The sequence below is a fragment of the Neocloeon triangulifer genome, unplaced genomic scaffold, assembly GCF_031216515.1.
Source record: "Neocloeon triangulifer isolate White Clay Creek 2 clone unplaced genomic scaffold, ASM3121651v1 ptg000014l, whole genome shotgun sequence".
Taxonomy (NCBI): Eukaryota; Metazoa; Arthropoda; class Insecta; order Ephemeroptera; family Baetidae; genus Neocloeon; species Neocloeon triangulifer.
Window position 1 is genome coordinate 29,836,796 of NW_026775556.1, and position 25,469 is coordinate 29,862,264.

Below are 25,469 nucleotides of genomic sequence, written 5' to 3' on the forward strand. Positions count from 1 at the left end.
TTACCGAAAATGATAATTAGAAGCTGAATTTGATCACAGATGTGAATTTGTATATTAAAATAATTTAAATTTTCTTTTAATTCTAGTTTGTTTATTAGGATCAAAGGTTAATTCGGGTTAATTAATACTGAATTAAATTGAAAAGAAATGAAATAAATTTTGAGAAAATGCCAATTTTAATTAAAATTTTTGACATTTTAGAAAATAATTGATTTTGAAATTTTTCAAAGAAACACTTAATAAAAATTTATTCAACGCACTCTTGATTTTCTTCTTCTAATAATTCAAAACTTGCGCAGAAAATTATTTTAAATTAGAAGCATTCTGATGGCAGTTCGCAAATGAAATGAGCTGTGTAGTGGCACGGATCGCTGAAGAGGCTGTCGTTGAAAACTCCAACGCACGCTTCTTGTCCTTTTCCAAAATCGTTCGGTTCGTTTTTCGCCCACCAATCGCGATCTCTGCTCACCTTGACACCGCCGCGCCACACAAACTGACCCGGCGTCCTTCCAATGTCCGAGGCGGATAACCACGAGCCGCCTGAGAATTTTTCCGTGAACTTTAATTATACGAAAGAAATGTGACAATTACTTTCCTTGTCGATTCTGGCCACTTTCCAGAGAAGTTTAATTTCTCGTTTCGTCTTGACTGAAGCCAAAGACATGTTGTTTTCTTCACAAAAGTACTTCGCGTCTCTCCAAGTAACCTGGGATGTTCATGTATAAAATTTAGCTTTAAATAATAATAATGTGTAAATATTACTTTCAGATCACCAAGATAATATTTTTTCCCACTTGAGAGCGTAGTCACATTTAATTTTTCGTCTGAAATTGATACCAAAAAAATTATATTCGAAAAATTTTTATAATGTGTAAAAACACTTACAATACTTTGAACAGTTCAAATTTTTCATCTGAAATTTTATTAATTAACAATTTTGGATATCTAAAATTTTCCATTGACCTGTTCAAGAGCAAAATTCGTTGTGTTTTGCATAGCCAAAAAGTCTTTTTCCATGTGCTCCACTTTTTGCTTGATGCCGTTGAAGTCGGATAAAATTGGTCCAGTTAAGTTTCTAATTTCTTTTTTCAAACTCTCAAAAAGGACACGATTTCCTTCCTCAATTTTTGATATCAGCAAATCCTTAGAATTAAAAATAAATTAAATAAAAACGCAGGATAAAATTTGATGTACAGAAATATCAGACACAAGTTTTTTCCCGCCGAGTTCCACTTTTCCAAGCAGTTCCCATTGAGCGCTCAAAATTTCTTGTTGGCTTTTCTGATCTCTAGACACAGTTTCGCTGTCGATTTTTTCAAACTGCCTTTCAAATCTTTCCAAAATCTTTTATTCACAATAAAATGGTTGGATTAGAGATAAAATATCATATTTTGCGACAACCTTGTTAGTTGAATTTATTCCCGACTTCACAGCAAGCTGAATTTCTTTGGCGTCAAATAGTTTCTCATCCAAAGACCGTTTAACATCTAAAATTCTATGCAATTGTACTAATTTATAACTAAATCTTCAAAAAATCTTGAACATTACTGATCTGAAGAATTTCTGACAATTTTCACAATTCTGTAGCTCAACGGACAAAGTTCACTGAAGTCGAATTTGGGATCGTCATATTCCACGTCGTCCTTTTCCAAAGAAATTAATTTCTCAGTCAGCTTTTGAATGACGATTTTTAGACAAAAGTGGTTGAATTGTACCTGATAAGCCTTGACAGTCTGAAACGACAACGATTTCACCAAAAGCAGCAGGACAACGGAATAATCAATTGACGTCTTCATCTCGGCGCATACAACAGCAAATTGACTCAATTGGGCGAGACAAAGCCGTGCCGTTTTAATATGATATGAATTTTTATTGGATCAAGATCAAGGATGGGGGAGAAAGATCGAGAGTGCGGTCATCAATTTCCCTGAATTTCCCCATGCACACTTAACAAACGCACTATCAATCAGAGCCAGAGCGAGATAATCAAATGCAATAATGAAACCTTGCAAATTACAAACTATGTAAAATAAAAATAACTTTCTCAACCGGGCATTTTTGTTGAAAAATTCTAAGCAATTTTTATAGAAAAAAAATTATTGGTTTATTTCAGTTTCAAATTCAAAAAAATTATGGTAAAATTAATTTTTTTTTGCTTAATTTTGTCCACAATTTAACTATTTTTATGTCATTGTCAAATAGTCTCTTCGCAGACCTTTTACTTCTGTCAGCTCTGCATGAAATTCGGCTGCAAAATTCTTGCCTTGAGTGGAGCTGGAAACTTGCTGGCCGTCTCAAGGGCGCACGGTTTGCAGAATCTCTTGGTGTAGTATAGGCTACAGCTCTGGCACACTGGATTGCCGCATACTCCACAGTCCGAGCCAAGCAGGAGGAAGGAACGCTGTTGTAGCGGCGTGAACGGGTCCCTGGCCACGTAGCTGTCCGCCGATAGTCGGACGGTCTTGCAGAAAAAAGGGATTGGACCGCGACAGTGGAAGGTCTCTTCCAGTTTGCACACACAACACTGGAAAGTTCCACCCTGAGTATCTTCTTTCTTCTTGGTCTCTTGGTCAAAGCCCTGGATTGGAACTCCCTCTGGAAATAAAGAGAAAAATAAAATTTCAGTGTTTCTACAAACAAAATAGCAATTATATGACTATTTTTTAAATTCTTCAAGCAATCTTAATAAAATCGATTTAATTCTATAATTTTTTCACATGTCACCATTATAAGAGCACAAAAAAGACATTTTTTTTTGTTTGATATAAAATGTGTGTATGTACTTGTAAACACAAAAATAAAACCAACCCGTATAATGTGTACCTGTTTCTTTTTCCATTTTCAAATCAAATCACTTTCATAATTAATTCGGCAATTTGAATAAATCTTAGAGGGGTTAAGATATTTACAAGGAAGCTCAAAAATTAACAGAGCTCATTACAAGTTAGGAAGTGATTGATGATTGAGAAATTAATTTAATCTCTTTGCTGCGCGAATATTTTTCTTCAATCGGCTTTGGCTAGATTGTTTTGGTTGACGTGACGCCCCTTTTTCATGACGTCACAGCAACCACATGTAGTGGCACGCGGGTTGCCTACCTGCCTGCCGTCGGTTAGCATTAAATTTGTTTTGTAGGCAAGTTCGCGCGAGGATGAGGCTGCTGCTGGTCTCAATAATTTTAATCAAGGTTATGGGGTCTTCGTGACGCAATTCGCATCTCCATCTGAGCGGCTCCACTCAAAATTCTCCGTCTCTTTTCGCCACATTCCTCAGCATCCCCATCTTCGGGTCAAAGGTGAGAGTCTGGAGACGCTCCTTGTTTTGATTTAACTGGGTGAGTGGGTGGTTGTGCTATGCAACAAGAAAAACAATAAGGAGGTCTCACGCGAAGAACAATGCTGTTGTTCGCTATCATGCTGTGCAAGTGTGTGCAGATTAAGAGGGGAAATAAAATAAGAAAATAGGGCAATAAAGATAAAAAGTACATATGAAAAAATCCATAATATCTTTCTGACTAGCTGGAGATCTCTGTGTTGATTTTTAAAATAAATTTTAACTTATTTTTGCAGATCTTGATAATTAATAAAGAGCTAGAAAATGGGCCATGGCTCAGGAGATAAAAAAGCGTCAGGTCACGTCTTGGACACGGTCATCGACTTCATTTGCGGTTCACTGGGTAATAATTAAAAATTTTCCTACTTTGGCTCAAGTCTTAATTTTTCACTCCTCCAATGCTTAGGTGGCGTTGCATCAGTGTACACAGGTCAACCGCTGGACACGGTCAAAGTCAAAATGCAGACCTTTCCCGAGTTGTACCGAGGAATGTTGCACTGCTGCAAGGAGACGTGGACCAAGGAGGGGATCATCAGGGGCTTCTACGCTGGCACCACTCCGGCTCTTGTGGCCAACATTGCTGAGAACTCGGTGCTCTTTGCAGGTTACGGCGCCTGTCAAAAAGTCGTAGCCATGGCCACAAATACCCCGGTGAGGATAATTCCAACAATTTTATTTTCATTCATGGAAATGCTGGATAAATTTTTTTTACTGTTTTTCTTATTAATCGATTATTATTTATCCTTCTCGGTCAATGCAAAAAAATTTTGACTATGAATTACAAAGGAAAGAAAGGGGTTTAAAACTAGCTGATGTCTGCTAAAACGCCTGACATCAAAAGAGACTCGGCCGCTGCGAAAAAATATTATTACACCCAATTCGAACAACACTATAGAATGTTACAACAAAATCCTGTAATAGAACCGATGAGTGAAAACAAATATTTTGATCAAACTTCTCAGTTCATTTTGCCACGCTTGTGGAACTTATTGCCTCGTGAATTAAAAAATTTGCAGAGAAAAACTGAAGTGAAATTAAAAATAAACAAATTTTTCTTGTCCGTGAATTAGCTTATGACACACTTTTTTGTAATAATTCTGTGCATATTATGTTAGTTGTATAGCTGTATGTTAGTAAGCTGTATTATAGTTATATTGAGATATAGCTGTATTACAGTGACCTATTCCAAAGATTATTTCTGTACATATGTTGATCTATACGGAATAAATATTATCTGAATCTGAATCTGGCGAGCAAATTGCTCATCAGTTAACATGAGCACCAGCCGATAAGCTTTCAAGCTTGGCTTGACTTGTATCATATAAAAAAAAATATCTTTTCCTAAAAAAAAACTTGAGTAGAATATAACAATAATAAAAATATTATTTAAATTTTAAATGAGAATCAATTTTATAAACTCATTTATCATTTTAATCGTCATCAATAAAATCTTAATTGAACCCAAAAATTTATTTTCCAGAAAGTGCAGGACCTCACAGTGCCTGCGAACGCCACTGCAGGTTGCATGGCTGCCTTCTTCACTGCCTTTGCTCTCTGCCCCACCGAGTTGATTAAATGTCGATTGCAGGCAATGCGAGAGATGCAGGCCCAGTTACCTAAAGAAAAGGTGCATTTCAAATTTGATATTTTAATTTTGCCGATTTCCCCCTTTGTGTTTTCTTTTTTGATAATAAGTTTTTATTATTCTATTGCATTCTATTTCTAGCAAGTGCGAATTGGACCATTTGGTTTGACCAAACAAATTCTCAAACAAGAGGGTGTGAATGGAATGTTCCGAGGGCTTACTTCGACAATTGCTAGAGAAATGCCGGGCTATTTTTTTTTCTTCGGAGGTTACGAATTTTCCAGAGAGCTCTTTGCTGGTGAAGGGCAAACTAAAGATCAAATTGGCAAGTCTTATAAAAAATTTCTCTAGAGGTTTTTTTAATTTTTGTTTATTTTATTTAGGGGCCTTAAGAACAATGGCTTCCGGTGCCATAGGCGGAATTCTCTTCTGGTGCTCGGTTTTCCCTGCTGACGTTGTCAAGTCAAGAATCCAAGTCACCGGCTCAAAGGAACCGTTCTTTAGTCTCTTGATGAAAATATTTAAGAATGAAGGTTTGTTCTCAAAAGTTAAGACATTTTCAACATTTCATTATTCTGAAATTTTCAGGGTTCTTAGCTTTGTACAATGGACTCCAACCAACTGTCATCAGAACGATTCCAGCCTCTGCAGCCTTATTTTTGGCTTACGAGTATTCCAAGAAATTTTTGCATTCAGTCGTTTGATCCAGAAAGGGAAGCATTTAATAGAAGAATTTTATTTCAGTTAGCTCAAATCTGATGCTGTTGCATTCAGTCAATTTATAATATCATGTTGATTTTTTTAGCATTTAGTGTTATAATATTTGTTGGACAGAACTTCAAGTTTCAACAATATTTAGTATATTTTTTATATAAGCTATGCTCAAATTAGTTAATTTTATTTAGATAATTTTGAATTGAAAACTTTATTTATGAGGAGCCTTTAGAATCAAATATACAAATCATAAGGGACCTACGCTCACAGCATGTATTTTTGACTGTGTAAAAATTTCAAATGCACAAATATTGGTTTTACTGATATAAAATTTCAAAATTCTGTAATCTGGCTGTTACAAACTACCAATTAGATGAATAACATTTGCATGTGCAAAATTTATGGAATAAATTATTTTCATGGATTTTCAGTAATTTATAGGATTTTTCTCAATGTTCTCAAATTACCACATACAAAATTTTTATTTATCTATCGCAGGTCGATCACATCTCTTATGTGTTACTGATTGAAAATTTAATAGGATTTTAAACTGCTGTGGGGTAAAAGCTTTATTTTTTTCATAAAAGAAGGATGAAGACCTTTAATTTTGAAGTAAAAATGTGAAGTTATTCAGATTGCAAATTTTTAATTTTTTGTATTTTTCTTGCTCATCAAATAGGGTCACAGACCGTGACCAAAACTGATTTGGGCTGTTTTATTTTCGAATAATTTTGCAACGAGGAAAAGTCTGATCTCTTCAACTCCTCGAGTGCCAATTTCTTGAAAAAAGTTCAAATACTGTTTCATGAGCAAACGCTTTTTTTCGCTGACTTGTACACGAAGGAGCTAGCTAAAGAGAGATTTTTTATCAATGCAGAAGTTTGATTCCAGGATTAATTCTTTAATATTGTTTGGTGTAAATATTTTCCTTGTTTTGATCTTTTGACCCGTTGCAAATGGGTGAGCTGAAAAAATTAATATCTGAAAAATCCCACTATATGGCAAAAAAGGGATGCAATAATGATTTAATAATTAAATGATTGGGAGAGGTAATCTTTATTGGGTGATAAGCGTGCGGCCGTCAACATAGGCGCTGAAAGACGACAGGCACATATTGTGCGCATTTGAGAAAAAGCGGCTCCTCCTCTAAAAAACAGCATCCACCGCCGTAAGCAATATATAGTTTCCAAAGCTCAACCCGTGACTGACGTGAGTTTGCCTGGTCAGACGCTCGAAAATAAAAGTGCTGGTACCTGTGGCACTCAAATCTGCTATTACTTATTTTTATTATTATTGATCTTTATTGACGTATGAGGCGTCACCACGAAGTAATTACTCATTGCGACGCGCCCCATTTGCAACATAGTTTTATGGTTAAAATTTTTTGGTTTTTCAATTTAGATTATTTTTAGTGTATTTTTCTTGAATTAGGGTCGCCAACCCTGACTATAACTGGTAGGGGCAGTTTTATAAAACAAACATTTTTTCAACGAGGGCAAAGCCCGTTTTTATCTTATTCAATGATAATAATTATTTTAAAAATATTATATGTTAGATTAATAGAATTATTTACAGTATTGATGTTTTAGAGTAGAGGAAGGTTTAGCTAATTTACCCAATATTAACACGGCTTGATAAATTTTTATACAGTTACACCATTTCTCTAGTAAAGTTATATAAGAGGTAGGGCAAGATTTGAAGGTCTCTCGCTGGAATCATGGTGGGGCTGCCCAATCTGTGGGTAGATGACGCGTACCAGACTTTTATCTTATACCACTCTTTTAGTGTATAACCGCGCGTTGCCCGCTATGTTGACGTTATCGCGACTATATCCTTTCCACAATCTACACCGTTTGGTTTCCTTCAGGTTACAGTTATTAGTATGTATTGTGCTTCTGGCACACTGAAAAATTAGTGTCTTGTGCTGTGCGCGTCAGTGAAGCGATGGAGCCATGTGCTATGCGACACAATTTCAGTAAAGCGTACTCGGCCGCAGGTGAAGCGGCCAAACGCAACTGGCAAAACCAAACTATGCAAATGCGAGTCGTCAGCGGAATGTGGTCCCTAGACAGGTAAATCAGAACATCTCGGCGAGTAGGTGGTGTATGAATGTTCTTTTTGTAGTGCTGCTCCAGCAGCGCATGTTGTACGCAAACGCGTTGAATAAAAGAATTGTTAAGGGGAAAGCAAATAATGATTATTGAATTATTTGTGTTCGTCACGAATTGCAAACGAGTAGGTTACGCTGCGTGGTATGATAATACGCTGTAAGCAATAAATATTGAATACAGGGCAGGGGTTAAGTATTAATACCTATAAATCAGGCTAAATATTCCAATTATATATTTTCATGTTTGAAAATAGTGACTCAAAATTGTGTGTGCTAGTTTTTGATATGTATGTGCATGTATTCAGTTTTAAAAATAAATTAATTGATTAATTTGCTTTAATTTTCAGCTTTGATCCCTTCCAAATTTTCCAGGTAAAAATTTAAAATCCTTTTTTTAAATTTGCATAATTATCAATTATAATATATATATATATATATATATATATATATATATATATATATATATATATATATATATATATATATATATATATATATATATATATATATATATATATATATATATATATATATATATATATATATATATATATACAAAAAAATTAGTTTTTAGTGATTACCATATTTGCTATTTTTTTCCTATACCAATATCCAATATATTCCAATAGTACATAAGTATTAATGAAGAGGACAATTTGCGGAGAATCGAATAATTATACCTTTTTATCCGTTTATGGCTCCAGCCAACACACAACGTTTTTGAACGTTTTTGTTTCTTCCAAATTAAGCCAAGGCAGGTGTATTAGTAAGTAGCTACACTCAAGATTCTTATATTTTGTAAATCATCGCTTAAAGAAACAACCGCGCTTTCTAAATAAGTCAGAGTACATTGCATTGTTCGAATAGCTAGCTACCAATTCACTCACAAAATAACTTTAACATCATTTCTTGTGAAAGTCAAGACATATTTATTCTGCATTAGATCAAAATATTTACATCGATCTTTAGAATAAGTCGGTACCTTAACATATAATATTATATTATTAATATTTTAGTTTACACAGCAAAAACTCATGCATGTCATAAAACATAGTTGCAATGTTGCGAGATTAAAGAATTTAGTTAATTTAAAACAAGCATATATACGAGTGAGATTGAGGGGGCATTGGACAAAAAAATTACTCAATCTTATTTTAACATAATGTCAAAGTGGGTATCCTTGACAATTTTGAGACCTCAAAAATGGTGCCTTACCCAAAATTTTAGGGCGTGAAAAATGACCCGAGTTTTTTTCATTTTTTTTTTTTAATTCCCATAAATTTGGAACGGTTTGGGTTATAACAATGATGAACTTTCCTGGTGAAACTTTACAAGCTGAACAACTTTGCTGTTGACAAAAAACTTTTAGTCCGGTGCTATGGATTTTTTATGTCAAATTTTGACGATGGTAGCAGCCTTCTCTGATTTATTTGGTTGTGGAAAAAATGTAGCCCAAAAAATTACGTCGGCCTTGTAATTTTCAGAATGGCCATATTTGAGACAATACAGACATAATTTTGAAAACCGTGATTTCCAGAGATTTTTCGGATTATTTTAAACCCCAAAAAATCTACATTCAAGATAAGACTCTAAGAAACATATCTTATATTTATCTGATATTTTTTATATTCAAAATCTTTTAGAACCCTCTAGACACTTCCGTATTTTAAAATGAGGTTAGGTATTTTTTTTGCCCAATGCCTCTCACTCGGAAATGCTCAAATATTTATTCTTCTTGTACCAAGGTAAAGCATAGAGAATGTCATATACTTAAAGTATTCGTTGACAAGGGTGTTAACATCTCCAAAGGATGGCTCAGCGACTTTGGTGAGATTTTTCATCTGATAACTTGCCAAATAAATACTTTAAATATCTTATCACAAAGTGGACAAACCGGATCCGTACCTGATATTGTCTGTACCTGGGACTCCCAATGGTCGCAAGCACACAAAAACCATCGACAACACTTTGAACCCGGTTTGGAAGCAGGAATTTGAGTTTTATCTTGACCCAGAAGACGTTTATCAGCTAGGTAAGCCATATGCCTCGTAGTTTGGAACAAGAAAACAACAGAAACATCAGAAAAAAAATCAGAAATTGGTTGAAAGAAGTTGGAAGTCTGTCACCTGGAAGAACCATTTTTTTTTTTAATTTGTGGTGATTTCCTGCAAATTAGATTTACTTTTGTTAGTTTTGTTAATTTGCTGAAAAAATTTGTGACAACGAAAAAGTTTTTTCCGAGGAGGAGTTCTTAAAATATTTCTCTGCTTTGTAAATATTGTGAATATTTTTTTATCCACGACCCAAGTTGTAAATGGGTGAGTTGCAACAGTGTCATTATATCTGTAATATCACTCCATAACACAATAAATAGTACAATACAATACAATGATCAAAAAATTTGAAAAACATCTAACTGAAAATGCATGAAATTGAAAGTTCAGTTTTTAAAAACTGCAATTTCGCTTGCAGTTATTATTATTATTGTGGCTTTATTGCATTATGGAACGTAATCACATGTAAAATATTTATCTCACGTGCAAACCACCAATTTACAATTTTGTCAATGAAAACAAACAGCAGGGAAGAAAATAAACTATCATATTTGTTATTTATATATCCCGCTTGCAGAAGGAGGTAATTAAAATTGCTTGAGGGACAGTCTGTAGGGCAGGTGGCAGGTCGTTCCAGGGCTTAACGATTCTGAAGGAAAACACGCCGCGGCGGATCGAATTAATTAATAATAATAATATGTATAATAATAACATTAATAATAATAATAATAATAAAATGTATAATATTACATATTAATAATGAAATTAAAGTCCAATTTTCACACAATTTGCGTGGCAATTTTTAAAAAACAATTTATCATTCAGAGATCGTGGTAATGGACGCTAATTATACTAAGGATGGTGAAATGGGCAGGCACATTGTGCCATTGGACGACCTTGATGCCAGTGCCGGAAGGGACAGCAAAGATTATGTAGCTGTTTTTAAAAACGTGCGTATATTTATATGTCTGAAGAAATTGACACTCGCGGAGATGATCATGGAAATGAAGAATTGGGCTTTTCCTCGTTGTAAAAATTGTTTTTATCCAAAAACAAATGGCTCTACCAGTTTCGGTCACGGTCTGCGACCCTATTTCATGAGCAAGAAAAATACAAAAAATCAGCAAATTGAAAAAAACACCACATTTTTACGTAAAAATTAAAAAAAAAATCCTAACTCTTTCTAGTATTAGTCAACGAGCAGCGCGTTTGCTTATGAAATAGGTTGGTCCTTGAATTTGTTAGTTTTAAGATTTTAATTTTTATGTTACATTGGTGTTTTTACAATTTTGCTGAATTTATTTTTTTTAATTTCTTGCTCATGAAATAGGGTCGCAGACCGTGTCCAAAACTGGTAGAGCCATTTCTTTTTTAATAAAAAAAAATTCTGCAACGAGGAAAAAGCTCGATTTTCATTTCAATGATCATCTTCTTGATGATAAGGGCATTTTGATTTTGAGTGATTTTGAGCCTTCTAGGCCCATGTTTGATAACGTAATGGAGCGGGAAACCCTAATTTTTCAACAATTCCACAAACTTTTGCTGCTTTGAATTTAGGGAAGAAAGTGTTAATTACTAAAAGTGTGTAACAATTTCCCTTAAAATATATTTTCCAGAGCTATAAAACAAAAAAAAAAAAGGTTTGTTTGAAGAAGTTGACAATCGGATTCAGATTCAGATAATATTTATTCAATATATACATCAACATATGTACAGAAATAATCTTTGGAATAGTACAGCTTACCAAATTTAAAATACAGTTCACAAAATTTTACACAATAAATAAATATTCATGCATGGGCAGAACGCACTTTGCGCTCGTGCGATCTGCGCTCACGAGCGCGAGCGCATTGGTGATCGCTGAGCGCAGCGCTCATTTGCGCTCAAACCAAAAGAAAAAAAACCCAAAATTTGATCAAAAATTGTAACGAAAAACAATGTTTTTTTTACCAAAAACTTCAAAACTGATCCCACTTTTGGTAATTTAACTTCAACTTCATCATTTTGAATTGCCGAAGGTTTTTTTTACATTAAAAAATTGTTTAAAAAGACGCACTTTTTCTTCGGATAAAAATATTCATGAGCGCAAAGCGTGAGCGCATGACTTTTCAAAAATTTGAGCGCGAGCGCAACATTTTCAAAATCTTCAGCGCGAGCGCAGAGCGCGAGCGCACTGATGCCAGTGAGCGCGAGCGCAAAATTGTTGAGCGCACCCATGTATGTAAATATTAATGCATGTCATAGAGTCAAGTCAAGACATATTTATTCTGCATTAGATCAAAATATTTACAACGATCTTTAGAATAAGTCAGTACCTTAAACCTTAACATATAATACTATTTCTAGTTGACACAGCAAAAACTCATGCATGTTCATAAAACATGTTGTCATAAATGTTGGTCGCAGAATATTTATTGCAATTTCTTCTTACAATTAAACATTTGAAATCTTTGGGAAATCCCAGAAAGTGTGTCTTATTGCACCTTTGGTGATAATTTTCGGGTAGAAATCTTTCTTCCCTGGACTGCTATTATTTTGTTGCAAAAAATTTTTCAAGCAACACGACTTAACTTGTATCTAACTTTCATTCCAGTGGGGAAAACAAAATTGTGTGATAAAATGTTGTGTAAAATTTTACAGTAAGCCTGCCGAGTTTACTTCCCGTTTCTCTATAACAACTTTGGTTCTGTATAATCCGAGAAACCGTCAAATTTCGCCTTTAGTAAATTTGTTTACTGAACCACAGATGGCAATAAAATCAAGAATTTAAGATTTAAACCTATAAATTGTATAAAACCAGGGCCGAATAATAAATGACGTGCTTTGAGAGAAAATATAATTTTTAAAGATTTTTCAGTTAGAAGTCTGTTTGTATTTCTGCAAATCTGTGGTCATGGGATGATTTATCACAAATTAAAAAAGAAACGCTGCGTTATGTAGTTTTTGGAAAAAGCACTGTTCTAAAATCGACTCAATTTCCTTGGTGTTGACAACTTTCAAACACTTTATTTTCAAAGAATAATTTAAACCTTTCAACTAGGGTGCCAAGATATTTTTGAAGGTGGAATTGACCGAAAAGTAAGCAATTTGTAATATAGTGCAAAAGAAATTTACTATCAACCTATTAATTTTCAGCTCAAAGCCTGACTTAAGATACAGTTTAGCCTTATCAGACGAGGAGAAACAGTTTTTGAGAATGCGAAGGGAAAGAATAATGGTAGCAATGAACAATTTAATGCCTGAAAATGGACCAAAGAGCACCAGAGAAGTAAGAAAATCAAGCTGCCTATTGAAATCGTTTTGAATTTAGCATTACTATATTAATAAATATAATTCAGGTCCCAATGATTGGATTTTTGGGGTCTGGAGGAGGTTTCCGAGCTTTGGTTTCAATGACTGGGGTGTGCACTGCCCTTCACGACGAGGGTATCACTGACTGTTTGGCATACATGGCTTCTCTCTCAGGATCATCATGGTAATAGTTTTTTAATTCCTCAATGGAACCGGCAAAAATAAAATGCAAATTATTGCCAATAAATTTAATTCATAGTTTATACGTCATGAATGATCTCAATTTTCCTGATCTCTAAGTAACGTACTAGCGACGCAAACCCCAAGCAACAGAAAAATTGATATTGATATTTTTTTATTCCTTTGAAGACTATTATTATTATTATAATTATATTAATTATTATTACCATAAAGCTGTTATGATTATTATTATTATTGCATCTCTTTCGTTGCGTTATGGTTGTTATTTTATTTATTTATTCCTGCACTTTTTTATTGTGTCATAAGTGATGTTACAAGTAATGTTTCCGTCGTAATCCACTTTTACAACCGGGTCAAATGAAAGATAGAATAAGATGGAAGAAAGAAACATATATACATTCTATTTTAATCTCATTAAATTGGCTGATTGCCATTTGAGTATTAGATTAGATTAGATTAGATCAAAATTTATTGCATTAGACATATGTAATACATGTGAACAAATTCTTATGTGACTATTGAATCTTATGATTTGAGCAAATTATTATTTGGGTTAAATCATTTATGAACAACTATTGCCGTGAGACGCTGTGTATAATGTGTGATGTGTGATTTTATCAATTTGGTGTTAAATTCTAGGAAAAGGGGTGGTTGCAAAGCAAAGTGATCATATTCATATTATATTTATTCCAGCAGACCGCAGGTCACCTTTGGGGTCAGTTGTCCTTTATTTTTTCATTTTTTCTTTGCAACGAGGTTCGCCCGGTTTCAATTTTTCATATATTTATTCCGTATAGATCAACATAATTATGTACAGAAATAATATTGAATTCCCCATTTTTCGCTTTTTTTTTTTTTAAATATTGATGTTTTTGGAGTGGGTGTTGAGGATGTAAATGTCTCCATCCTCGAAAGGTTTTTACAAAAATTATATTTTAAATTTTCCTCTAACATCCGTGCACTTTCAGGTATTTGTCTTATCTATACGCGCAACCAGACTTTCCCGAGAAATCTCCCGCATATTTTCGATCTAAACTAAGAGAATCCATTTCAAAAGATTGGAAAAAATTGTTGTTGAAGAAATTCTTCCACTACTCGAGAGAGCTGATAAACAAAGTTAAAACCATAAAACGTGTTTCATAAAAATATAAAGAACAAACTATTTAGAAAACTTATGGGCAGCCTGTTTCATTTTCGGACGTATTTGGGCACTTGATTGGTGAGACTCTGCTGGGGCCAGAATTAAAAAATTCGACATTATCGAGCCAACGAAGATGCTTAGAACATGGCAGAGCGCCAATGCCGCTTTACACGTGTATAAATGTTAAGAAAAACGTGTCAGCTAGAGCATTTCAGGTAACAAGTTAGATTTGGAATTGAATTTATAAGAGAAAACTCGATGTGGATATATTTCATAAATAATTGAAAACGTGTTCCTCGTTGCAATTTTTCTCTTGCAATGATGAACCAGGTTTCATTTTTTCATGAATTATTTTTGCCAGTGTTTAATCATTTGTGGCTTGCTCTACTGACGTTGGTTTGCAGGACTGGATAGAATTCAGCCCGTTCGAAGTTGGGATGGCTAAGTATGGCTCGTTCATGAAGCCACAGCAATTTGGCAGCAAATTCTTCCTCGGAAAAATAATAAAAGAATTTCCTGAGTACCCACTTCACTTTTTACAAGTAAAATTAAAAATTTCATTAAGCGTGCTTTGTTCAGAAAGCTTTGAAAAATAAGTTTAAGAGCTACGGGCTATAACTTAAGGCAAAAAATCGCACCAAATAGTATAGTGCGTGTATATTTCAGAAATTAAATAATAATAATAACCATTCTAAAAACGATTGAAATTTTAATCTAAATTAACTAAATGATGTGCGTCTATGCACATAATTTTTTTAAGATGGCATTTACACCATTTAAAGTATTGTTCATGCTACTCGAGTCTTAATTTGTAAAAGGAAATAACGAAAATAATTTGACAAAAGATGACAGTTTTTACTTAAATATCAAATCACTTAAGTAGTTTTCGTGGCACAAACTTCTTGCAATTCTTTCTAGACAAAACTTTTTGAACCATGCACTCATACACAAAATATGCCTTCTGACCAACGCGCGGTTGGACATCAGAAGGTCAATTGACTAATCCTATATAAGGCATTTATCCAACTGCATATATGGGTTTACCGCGGCGGCCAAGTCTCTTTTGATGGGCGTTTTAGAAGACATCTGCTTGTTGTAAATCTTTTCTTCCCTCCCTTTTTTTCTTTCAAATTTTGTATTTTTTTAATGATTGAGAAGAAAAAAGAATAAAAATATATTATATTTTATATTGCACGTTTACATAACAACCCTGCCCGATGATAATTTTTATTTTAAGGGAGTTTGGGGAAGTGCGTTTTGCAAACTTTTGAAGTGGCACATACGTGGTGAAGGAACCGCCAGTGGAGGGGACTTAACTTCCACTAGTGATGAGGAACTAAGAGACTTCAAGAATGAGGTTGAAGCACTAACTCACAGCTACAACAGAACTAGTGCGCAGTTGGAATTTGACATAGAGGGGGAATCTGATGATGAAGGTAAGCAGCATAGTTAAGATTAAATTAAAATTTAACCAACTGTGTGTGGCACATGGTTAGTACGCTTGGCTGATAATCTGAGTAGTAAAAATGTAAAACGCTATGCATGGCTTTTTACATTAAACTACTAAGATTAGAAGTACTACTAATCTTCGTGGGTACTATATATGATTGCATCGCAGTATCACACTATAAGTCAATGAAAGAATATTAATTTTGCTACATCTACTGGGGTCAGGTGTGAAAAGCTCTGATTATGGCCGCATTAAGTTTGAACAATATAGGAAGAGCACTGCAAAAGTAAGATTCGGAAGAAATTGCAGGCATTTTGTCTGCAATTTTGACTTTACTGATGTCTGATAATTTTCGATCAGAAATTCCAGGCGAATGCAAGCATAAATTCCTATACGTATGGCGCATCCGCTAAAATTCCACATCCTTGATATTCCCACCACCAACAACTCCAACACATTCCGTACTCCTTTCACCCTGCCGACCCTGGCCCAATGTGTCTAACGAAGCATAACCGTGCAGATAAATGCTCAAAAGGGAGATCCATATATTTGAAGAAGTTGACACTCGAGGAGATGATCATGGAAATGAAGAGATCGGGCTTTTCCTCGTTGCAAAAAATTGTTTTTATTCAAAAACAAACGGCTCTACCAGTTTCGGTCACGGTCTGCGACCCCATTTCATGAGTAAACGCGCTGCTCGCTACTTATATACTCCTCTTCAGTATAGAACTTGTGAGAACTAACAAATATATTTAACAAGCTCACAAACTGAGCGAATCTTAACTCCTATCTAATAGACACAGGCAAATTATTATACAATCGCGACAAGCAAAGGAGCGGATTTTGCCTCGAAATAGCACACGTCTGGACCGGCACATATAGCTCAAACTTCTCCCGCGTTTCATCCATGCCAAGTTTCATACAAATCCAACAACCCATGCCAAACAATGTTCGGATTGATTTGGAAATGTTACAAATGGGGCGCGTCGTGCGTTGCCAATGAGTCAACTACATAAAGGTTAAATTACTAAACTCATAATTCTTGCAATAAATTTTTTTTCTCTCGGTTCGACTTCCTGCCTGTTTTTTCAATTTACCTCTTCGAATCATGTAAATTTGTTCGTAAATACCCACACTATTTTCAAAAAACAAGTGAAGTTCATGATTATCAGACAAGGGCAAAGACAAAGAGTGATTTGTATGTTCCTGCTCTGACTTCGTTAATTTCTAAGCAGAACCCTTTGACTTGTTCAGCTGCTTTGTATAACAAATTGCCTGTTTCGATTCGCTTGGAGCCTCGATACAAGATTTTTGAGGCTAGTTTGAGGCGTTTTGTTCATTCACATAAATTTATAGCAAAGAAGAGTTTTTTCAACTAATTGATGAATTGTAATATTTTTGTAGTTTTTTTTACTCTTTTGACTTGTTTTGTACTATGTTGCAAATGCGGCGCGTCGCAATGAGTAATTACATCGTGGTGACGCCACATAAGTCAATAAATAGCAATAATAATAATTTAATAATACTCAAGAGTTTGAAGAGTTTTTGATAGATGTGGTTTTAGGACAGTTTTAACAGCGGTGAAGCTTGTATCTTTGACTGCGCATCTCCTTTCCCCCCACAATTTATATAGAATCTTCTGATTTTAGTATCAATGAAGTAAAATGAAATACTAATTTCGTTCCCACACTAATTTCAGATTTCAAAAATGTCATGAATATTCAGGAGAAGCCAAATATAGATAAGGAATCTGCTTCAAGTAGCGAGGAACTTGTCACCAGCTCTGAGGATGAGACAGATGAAAAAAGTAAGTTAAAGGAATTTCACAAATATTGTATGCTTATTCCTTTTTTTTTCATAAATTTTTATTCTTTTTCCAGTATATGTGTATATAGAGTGTATTCCAGACTGCTTATTTAGGGTTGGCTGCCATGGCTTTTATAGAAATATCAGTTGCCAAAGCCGGCACCCGCGGCTGGATTTGTGGGAAAAGTGTGTGGCCGTGGCCACACACGGGCTTGATCCTTGATCCATCACAGCTCGGTCTTCTATTGTATGTATGTTAACAGCAAGCTAGTGGAGCGGGCTGTGGCGGATGGCCGTGTGTGATATTGAATTGATGTGTCTATGAATTTGTTGGGTTTGACGGTGCCTTATAACTGCCACAGATTCAAACCGTAGTCTACCGATACCAAAACCACGACTATACCGGTAGGCTACACACCACATATAGAAAAGAAAAATTAAATATAATTTAACGAAACTTGAAAAGCAAACGTATTAGCACTAGATTAAAAGACAATTTTACAAAAAAAAAAAAAAAAAAAAAAAAAAAAAAAACATTAAATAAAGACAATTTACTTTTACCCAACAGAAAAAAATGGTATTTTAAATTTAAAATCGGCTTTTTCCTCGATGGGTTTTTGAGAGTTTTTTATTGTTTCAGAAAAACAATAACAAAACAGTCTTCTCTCGACCGCCGCCAAGAAAGCTCATGAATTATAGCTTCAGCCCGCAGCCGAAACATGTAGAGCAGGATATTGTTTTTCTGAAACAATAAACAACTCACAAAAACCCATCGAGGAAAAGCCGATTTTAAATTCAAAACACCATGAAGCAAACCTCGATCGTGAAATTCTACACCACAGACAACAATATATGAACACCCTGCAAAACACACAAAAAACAGCATAATTCAATACGCATCCACAAAAAATTAAAAAGAAAAAAAAACGATTGGAATTATTGGAACCAATTCATTTACTGCACAACCATCTGAGCGCAAATACAATGCATGAAAAAACCAAGACCCAATGCACCACTCACCACCAAAAAAAAAACCAACAACACAATACAAAACGCATTTTTGACACGTCATTAGACAATTAAAAAAATGTACATCGACTACTTTAACCACTTCATGACTATAATTTTCATCAAGGTCTCAGCGAAAAAAATAAAAAACCGAAATGCGAAATCGCCGTCTAGGCAATGCATTTAAGTTCACCAAAACGTAAAATGTCGTACACAAACTCACTAACAGAAAAACACACACGCACGCACGCACACAAAAGGCACCGGTACACAATGAAAAAATAAAAATTAATTGAGTGGTGCCTTCTGTACCACCAATAAAGGGCACAAGCCGACAAGACTTTGTCTTGGCATGACCCTGAAAAAAAAACTTCTTGAGGCAGCACAATAAAAGCGAACTAAATGATGCCAAGCAGCTGTTAGGAAAAACTCCCACTAACAGCCACAGTGATAAGAAAAACCACATATAATATATAAACCAGGCAGAGCATTTGCAGTGGTGCAAACCCAAAAACAAGCAGTCTGGAATTTAATCCGAAATTCTATAATAATTATTACTAACTGACTTATTCTTAACTTCGCTGTAAATATTTTGATCCAACGTGTGATTTTTATATGGCTTGACTTGACTAATTAATGAAACTTTTCATTTTAGTTTTATTATTGAGAGCTAAAAATCCCTTAGATTATGGTTTGCTGAAGTGCTTTTATTAGCTTCTTGACCATAAGAGACTTAAAGGTCAAGAAGAGTGGGTCGCTATACGAACACCTATGTATGGGTCTCTAAAAGGGTTAATTCATCATAATCTTCCCCTTCTCAATCGCTTTTCAAATGCTTCCATGATATATTGGAATAATAAAATATTATAAATTGGCGCAGCTAAAAAACTTGCAAGACGAGGAGCATTAAAACAGCGAGCTCAAAATAAAAATGATAAACAAGAAAAGCCAAATTCGTGGAGAACGCGGCGACAGACAGTAAAAAAAAACAAGCAGGAAAAAGCAAAGAACATCTGGGGCCGCAGTATAGACGCACTTTTCTGCAGCGACATTCTGGACACCAGGGATGGAAGGGCGGGCATGATTTTCAACCCCTTGCGAGGACTCAACTTAGAGAATACCTTTGACATCTCACCATTCCACCTTGCAACAACACCAGAAGATAGTAAAAATATTGACTCCGTATTATGGGGTATAATTAAAAATTTAAATTAATTACATATCAAGACACAGATTTTGTGGGACACTATGAAGCAACAAATCTAAATGCGAAAAAGCTATACCTTGTGGACTCGGGGCTCACATTCAATATCCCATTCCCACTACTGCTTCGGCCACAAAGAGCGGTAGATCTCTATTTAAGTTTTGACTTTAGTACCCGAGAATCAGACCTCGAAATGCCTTTTAAGGTAAAAAAATTATTCCCAACAAAAATTGTTAAAATGTTAATAAATAAAATTGTAGCAATTGATCGTGTCTGAAAAATGGGCAAAACTGAACCACGTTCCCTTCCCACCAGTGGAACAGCAGACTAAAAAGTTTGTTCAAGAACCAATAAGGGAGTTCTATATTTTTGAAAATACCGAGGACTTTCAGTGTCCAACTGTTGTGCATTTTGTGATACTCAACAAAACCTTCCGCGATTTCAAAGAACCAGGTACCAAATAACAATGTGTGTGTGCGTGCGTGCGTGTGTGAATGTGTGTATATTTATATTTACTTATTTTATACTGTATATGATAAATTTATTAGGAGTTCCAAGGGAGACCAAGGAGGAGAAGTATTTTGCTGACTTCAACATCTTTGGGCCGGACACTCCCTATTCGATTCTCAACTTCCAATACACACATGAGCAATTTGACAGGCTTTCTGAGCTAATGGAGTTCAACACTAGGCTAGGAATGAATGCGATCAAAAAGGAAATTGCCAAAGCTATTGAGAAAAAGCGCAAACTAGCTGAAAAACCTCAGCCACCAATAGAATTATCAGAATTGCCAATACTACGGAGTAGAACGAAAGAAAAAGAATTCAACGAGTATATGTCTTTGAGAATGTCATTGGCACATGAAAGTTTTTATGATGAAACTGGCGAAAATTCCGTTTGAGATGGCCTTCATATTGCAAATTATTGATTATAATTTTAAGTGATTGTATGATTTTCAAGGCTTAAGATTAATTTGTTTTGCTAAGCATTATAATTTCACATACATGGTCATAAAATAGATTTTTAAATTTATTTTAAAATGTGGTGTTTTTTCCAATTTGCTGATTTTTTGCATTTTTTCTTGCTCATGAAATAGGGTCGCAGACCGTGACCGAAACTGGTAGAGCCGTTTGTTTTTGAATAAAAACAATTTTTGCAACGAGGAAAAGCCCGATCTCTTCATTTCCATAAGTCACTATACTTTGCATTATTAATTAAATGATAAAATTAATAAAATTCGTTGAAATTATAGAATTTGTGTTCAAATATAAACAATTTCACCGGCTATGAGTTAAAGTGAGAGTTATTGTTCACTAGCACTGTGTTCTTCCAACCAATTTTTCACAATAATTGTTCTGAATTATTTGGAGAAAAATAAATAAATTAACTTTACAAGAACCTCGTCACTTTCGAGGTCTTTCAAAGATTTCATTGAATGGTTCTAAATCCTTGTCTTCAAAAAATTGTGCTATAAATCAAAGTATATTTTTCTCCATTTGGTATATCTCTAGTATTTTCCAGACTATATTTTTTTGGTTGGCACTACTGCATAAGCACTGGGCGGTTTCACCGGTCTTTAGTGAATTATTTTAATTTTTTAATATATTCTGTAGCATTTCCACAGCATAAAACTTTGCCCACAATCCGCAGTTTTCGCAATCAGCACTATTCAATGTTTTTTTTTATCATAAAAATATTTTTTATTTATTCTCCATTCAATGCATTGAAATCTGAGCAAAAGAATGATGTCTAAATTAAAAACAAAAATTTGATCAATTTTGTGCCTGATATTTTTTAATGTATGAGGGCATTTTTTTGAAAGAATTAACCACTTTTGTTACGATACAAAGATGAAAGAATGCCATTCTGATTTTTTAGTATGTTGTTGGGGTCAACAAGAGCTTCGTCTCCCTAAATTTTCAATAAAAAATTTTGAGCACTTTTCCGGAAAAACGAGTTTTCCCAAATTCACAAAATATTGAATATTTGCTCCAATTGAGAAAATAACTATATTCTTTTCATCTCCAGACGCAACTTTTTATGCCCGACAACTTTGCTGTTGAAAGTTTTTGTGTAGGTCAAAAGTTAAGGTCACTAATTTTCAAGTTTCACTTTGAAACGCAATTTTCGAAAAGATGACCCCCTCCGATTTTTTTGGGGGTATAGGAAAAAATGTAGCCCGGAGTGTGTAGAACAAAATACTTGATTTCTGGAAAGAAAAAATATTCAGTTTTCAAGATAAATTTAAATGAATATTAAAAAACAGCGAAAAATCACTTTTCCGCAATAGGAATTAATTTTCAAACGGCGATAACTCGATTTCTGTGAGGGATACGTAAAAATTTGTCACGACAAAAAATGTTATAAATTGATTTTCCTTTTGAACAATGTATTGGTCATCCAGGTCAAGTCACTTAAGGTCATTGACCCCCGTGACCCTCGACCTTAAAAGAGGGTCTAGCAATAGATGATGTAAATGATATAATTTTTCTTTAAATATTTGTGATGAGACTGATGAATGTTATGTTCATTAAAACGCATCAATTTTGACCAGTGCTAAACCCTCCTCTAGAACCCCAAGTTACCCATTTTTTTTTTATTAATTAAGTGCAGGTGAAGTGTAATTAAAGGAAAATTAATAAAATATGAAAGTAGGTTTTAACATCGCTGAATAAATAAAAAATCTTTCTTAATGAACACAAAACGATTAAAATTAAATATCCATGCTGCTTGTCTAGTAGTTGCAGAGGTACTTTGTATTTTTCCTATGACAAAATTGTAAATTGGTGGGTCGCAAAGGAGACACAACATGGGGTTACAACAGGCCCGGACTGGGTAATCGGGCGCACCGGGCGAGAGCCCGGTGGGCCGCCAAAAAGGCCGCGAAGCGGCCCTCGGGCTGCGGCAAAAGCGCATGGGCCGCGAAGCGGGCCGCGCGCTTTCCGCGCTTACGACGTGCGCCGCTCGTGTCGGGCCGGCTGGGCGGCTGGCAGACCGTTACAATCTATAATGCAATAAAGCAACAATAATAATAATAACAATGGCCGCACTTTGGGCGACGCTCACTCACAATAATATTGTTTTAAATCAAACTAATGCAATAACTTGTGGTGTTTTTTTTTTTTATTGTTGCCCAAAACAAAAAGAAACACCCCTGATGCAATTTTTAATTTATTAAATTATTAAACACTTTTAAAGGTGACTTAAATTGTAGTATATTTAAAGAGTTCAAAGAAACTTAGATTGTCAGAAGACTTATACAATAGAAAATATCAGGCACACAATGATTGATCAAAATTAGACATAATTATTTTGCTAAGATTTAAGTTCATTAAAAAAACATAAAAATACAATTGCCGACTGCGAGAGCTGCGAATAAATTAGAAAATTTAAATAAGCAACTTATTCATTGTACAGTTACAAAAAGGTTAAAAAATGACTAGGTTAAACCTGATCCTCAGACAGAGATAAAAAGAGAATCTTTGATTGTTGCAATAGGCAGTAGCCACATGAAGTTGAAATAATGGATACTTGATGCAAATATAATGGAATAAAGAATGAGGTGATCATGAAGCTGACTTCAAATTGGATACTAAAAGTATAAAGGATCAAAATGTGAATAATAATAGATGATAATAAATAAAAAAAATCATTGCTAAAAATTTGTAAATTTTCGAAACTGGTCGGAAAAAAATGCCCTAATAGATATAAGATTGGTGCTCGCCTGCCGCAAGCTCAAAAAAGACACAGGCCAACTAGGCCAAGACATTTTCTCTTGGCCTGGGATAAAAAAAAATTAAAATTAAATGGAGTTGGAAAGATGTTAAAACGAAATGAAAATAAATTTGGTAAAAAATTGTTTTATTCAAAAAACAAATGGCTCTACCAGTTTCGGTCACGGTCTGCGACCCTATTTCATGCCATTTGTTTTTTGAATAAAAACAATTTTTTACGAGGACAAGCATCCATGATCATCTCCTTGAGTGTCAAGTTCTTCTAACAAAATAAATTTTGTCTTAGGTATAAAAGGACACAATTATAAATTTATTTGACCTTATCAATTTATTTAAAGACGCGATTAAATAAATTAATAATGTGCGCGGTAATAATGACATTGTGAGTTGTTTCAATAACAAAAAGGAAATAGTGCTAAAATGAAGTAAACAACCACAGGGATGTCGGACTTTGTAATGCAAAAGGGCACAGGACGACTCACCGCGCGGCAAGAGGACGCCACAACAGGAAATATGTTGCCAATAAATAATATAAATATACCGAGCGCAAGGAATCGGGGCCTCACTTCTATTCTCCTCTCTGTCAGTTACGTGGTGTTAACTGTTTTTGTAATTGCTGTCACTTTATTTGTGTTGCCAATTTCATTTTGAGGTAATAAAGTGTCACTCAATCTTCCATGGACTTCGGTTTTATTCACAGAACTTACCGGCGAATCTATTGATAAAGAGAATTTAATTACTTGAGATTTTAAAGTAAAGTAAAAGTTTTAACAGAAATGAGAATTAAATTTTGTTGAATAAAATAACCTATCAAATGAGCAACCAAAGGCATCCCGAGTGCCGTATCTCAACAGACAAAGCACTCACTTTACGGGCATGTGTGATTAAGTTTTCGCAAGTTTCACCCGCTTATTCAGAAATTACGGAAATTACATTCAAAATAATTGTTTATGGTCTTTTAATTAGAGATGGCTTACAATGTCAGATGGCAGTTTGGCAATGGGTGTTGCGATGATCATCACAGAGGCACTCAAGATGTTTCTTAGAAATGTATGACAATTTAATGACATACAATTTTGTATCGCGAACTGTGAAAAAAATACTGATTAGCTCAATTATACGAAATTAGTAAGAATTAACTACCAAGCGAACAATTAATCATCTTCTTTTCGCCGTTCTCTTCGCCGAAAACGGCACAAAGCGTCAAAAATTTACACATGGCAATGTTTTCAACCTACGGGCCAATCGCCAATCAGAGGAATCAGAGAGCGTTTATACTTGTATGCCAACATAACAAATTCAAATTTAAATGAACTTAATTGTTTTTCTCTTTTCTCAAATATTTTGGCTGAAATAATTTTTTGATTTGAAATTTCGTACTATATATTAAATCAATTAATTTTAAATTCAATGATCCACACATAAAAATCTGTATTTCAGTCAGACGTTAATTTCTTGGGGTGGCTACCACTGACTTTTTTTGGGTAGACGGTCTGATGCAAGGATCTTTTTTAATTTATAATTTTTTTTTTTTTATTGAAAATTTTTATTTTATATTTTTATTGAAATGAAAAATCCTTTTGGATCCTTGGATGGCCGGTGTTGATCTGAACCCTCTGAACCCGTTGGTCTGAAATCTGAAACACAGACTAGAGCACAGAGGAGGTCTGAAATGACTAAAATCAACAATCAATTATAAGTGAGTCGAAGTCCGCCAGAGGGTGTGGGTGTAGCAAGCATGCAGGAGCAACGCAAGCGCAGGAGATTTCAAATCTTTGAATCAAGCTTTGAATGATTTTGGAAGCCCTTTCGGCGATCGCAGCGCTTCCACACGTGTG

At 34.6% G+C, this 25,469-nt stretch overlaps 4 protein-coding genes and 1 long non-coding RNA gene across 10 annotated transcripts; 2 read left to right on the top strand and 3 right to left on the bottom strand.

Annotated features, from left to right (window-relative positions):
* Nucleotides 1-150: 150 nt before the first annotated feature.
* LOC132200488 (C-type lectin domain family 4 member F-like) lies at nt 151-1,835 on the bottom strand. 3 transcript variants are annotated; one of them, XM_059625976.1, is made up of 9 exons: nt 1,716-1,835; nt 1,549-1,643; nt 1,402-1,495; nt 1,195-1,344; nt 964-1,143; nt 886-913; nt 763-824; nt 592-706; nt 151-540 (listed from the first exon to the last, which is right to left on the bottom strand). In XM_059625976.1, the coding sequence occupies exons 1-9, from the start codon at nt 1,794-1,796 to the stop codon at nt 314-316; spliced, it is 1,032 nt and encodes a 343-aa protein (XP_059481959.1). In that variant the 5' UTR covers nt 1,797-1,835; the 3' UTR covers nt 151-313. The 3 variants fall into 3 exon arrangements, with proteins under 3 accessions (XP_059481959.1, XP_059481958.1, XP_059481961.1); XM_059625975.1 differs by having other exon boundaries at nt 1,549-1,805; XM_059625978.1 differs by having other exon boundaries at nt 415-539; nt 595-706; nt 1,549-1,805.
* A 241-nt stretch (nt 1,836-2,076) lies between these two features.
* Nucleotides 2,077-3,038, bottom strand: LOC132200490 (cysteine-rich DPF motif domain-containing protein 1). 2 transcript variants are annotated; one of them, XM_059625981.1, is made up of 2 exons: nt 2,809-3,038; nt 2,077-2,595 (listed from the first exon to the last, which is right to left on the bottom strand). In XM_059625981.1, exons 1-2 carry the CDS (start codon nt 2,837-2,839, stop codon nt 2,228-2,230), a joined length of 399 nt encoding a protein of 132 aa, XP_059481964.1. In that variant the 5' UTR covers nt 2,840-3,038; the 3' UTR covers nt 2,077-2,227. The 2 variants fall into 2 exon arrangements, with proteins under 2 accessions (XP_059481964.1, XP_059481965.1); XM_059625982.1 differs by having other exon boundaries at nt 2,824-3,036.
* Nucleotides 3,039-3,091: 53 nt separating this feature from the next.
* On the top strand, nt 3,092-6,066 carry LOC132200489 (mitochondrial ornithine transporter 1). Of its 2 annotated transcripts, none has more exons than XM_059625980.1 (7): nt 3,092-3,334; nt 3,570-3,676; nt 3,740-3,984; nt 4,814-4,960; nt 5,060-5,243; nt 5,302-5,451; nt 5,507-6,066. In XM_059625980.1, exons 2-7 carry the CDS (start codon nt 3,598-3,600, stop codon nt 5,620-5,622), a joined length of 921 nt encoding a protein of 306 aa, XP_059481963.1. In that variant the 5' UTR covers nt 3,092-3,334; nt 3,570-3,597; the 3' UTR covers nt 5,623-6,066. The 2 variants fall into 2 exon arrangements, with proteins under 2 accessions (XP_059481963.1, XP_059481962.1); XM_059625979.1 differs by having other exon boundaries at nt 3,093-3,295.
* A 761-nt stretch (nt 6,067-6,827) lies between these two features.
* Nucleotides 6,828-23,028, top strand: LOC132200487 (cytosolic phospholipase A2-like). 2 transcript variants are annotated; one of them, XM_059625974.1, is made up of 17 exons: nt 6,828-7,704; nt 8,090-8,114; nt 9,488-9,569; nt 9,628-9,774; nt 10,622-10,746; nt 12,837-12,874; nt 12,932-13,064; nt 13,135-13,271; nt 14,257-14,404; nt 14,456-14,644; nt 14,834-14,971; nt 15,667-15,865; nt 17,579-17,686; nt 19,574-19,858; nt 19,927-20,102; nt 20,158-20,350; nt 20,446-23,028. In XM_059625974.1, exons 1-17 carry the CDS (start codon nt 7,577-7,579, stop codon nt 20,796-20,798), a joined length of 2,604 nt encoding a protein of 867 aa, XP_059481957.1. In that variant the 5' UTR covers nt 6,828-7,576; the 3' UTR covers nt 20,799-23,028. The 2 variants fall into 2 exon arrangements, with proteins under 2 accessions (XP_059481957.1, XP_059481956.1); XM_059625973.1 differs by having other exon boundaries at nt 6,829-7,704; nt 19,921-20,102.
* On the bottom strand, nt 23,003-24,882 carry LOC132200491 (uncharacterized). Its single transcript, XR_009442166.1, has 3 exons — nt 24,775-24,882; nt 24,609-24,719; nt 23,003-24,346 (listed from the first exon to the last, which is right to left on the bottom strand). It is a non-coding gene; the product is annotated as an uncharacterized LOC132200491 (long non-coding RNA).
* Nucleotides 24,883-25,469: the final 587 nt, after the last annotated feature.

What these genes read in the sequence shown, in the direction of transcription:
- LOC132200489 (XM_059625980.1), top strand. Translation starts at nt 3,598, where the DNA reads ATGGGCCATGGCTCAGGAGATAAAAAAGCGTCAGGTCACGTCTTGGAC. An exon ending in CCATGGCCACAAATACCCCG is followed by an intron (nt 3,985 to 4,813) that starts GTGAGGATAATT and finishes TTTATTTTCCAG; the next exon opens with AAAGTGCAGGACCTCACAGT. An exon ending in GCAAACTAAAGATCAAATTG is followed by an intron (nt 5,244 to 5,301) that starts GCAAGTCTTATA and finishes TATTTTATTTAG; the next exon opens with GGGCCTTAAGAACAATGGCT.
- LOC132200487 (XM_059625973.1), top strand. Translation starts at nt 7,577, where the DNA reads ATGGAGCCATGTGCTATGCGACACAATTTCAGTAAAGCGTACTCGGCC. An exon ending in GACCAAAGAGCACCAGAGAA is followed by an intron (nt 13,065 to 13,134) that starts GTAAGAAAATCA and finishes AATATAATTCAG; the next exon opens with GTCCCAATGATTGGATTTTT. An exon ending in ACCCACTTCACTTTTTACAA is followed by an intron (nt 14,972 to 15,666) that starts GTAAAATTAAAA and finishes TTTTATTTTAAG; the next exon opens with GGAGTTTGGGGAAGTGCGTT.
- LOC132200488 (XM_059625975.1), bottom strand. Translation starts at nt 1,796, where the DNA reads ATGAAGACGTCAATTGATTATTCCGTTGTCCTGCTGCTTTTGGTGAAA. An exon ending in AACTTGTGTCTGATATTTCT is followed by an intron (nt 1,144 to 1,194) that starts GTACATCAAATT and finishes TTTAATTCTAAG; the next exon opens with GATTTGCTGATATCAAAAAT. An exon ending in ATTATCTTGGTGATCTGAAA is followed by an intron (nt 707 to 762) that starts GTAATATTTACA and finishes TGAACATCCCAG; the next exon opens with GTTACTTGGAGAGACGCGAA.
- LOC132200490 (XM_059625981.1), bottom strand. Translation starts at nt 2,839, where the DNA reads ATGGAAAAAGAAACAGGTACACATTATACGG. An exon ending in AACAGGTACACATTATACGG is followed by an intron (nt 2,596 to 2,808) that starts GTTGGTTTTATT and finishes CTTTATTTCCAG; the next exon opens with AGGGAGTTCCAATCCAGGGC.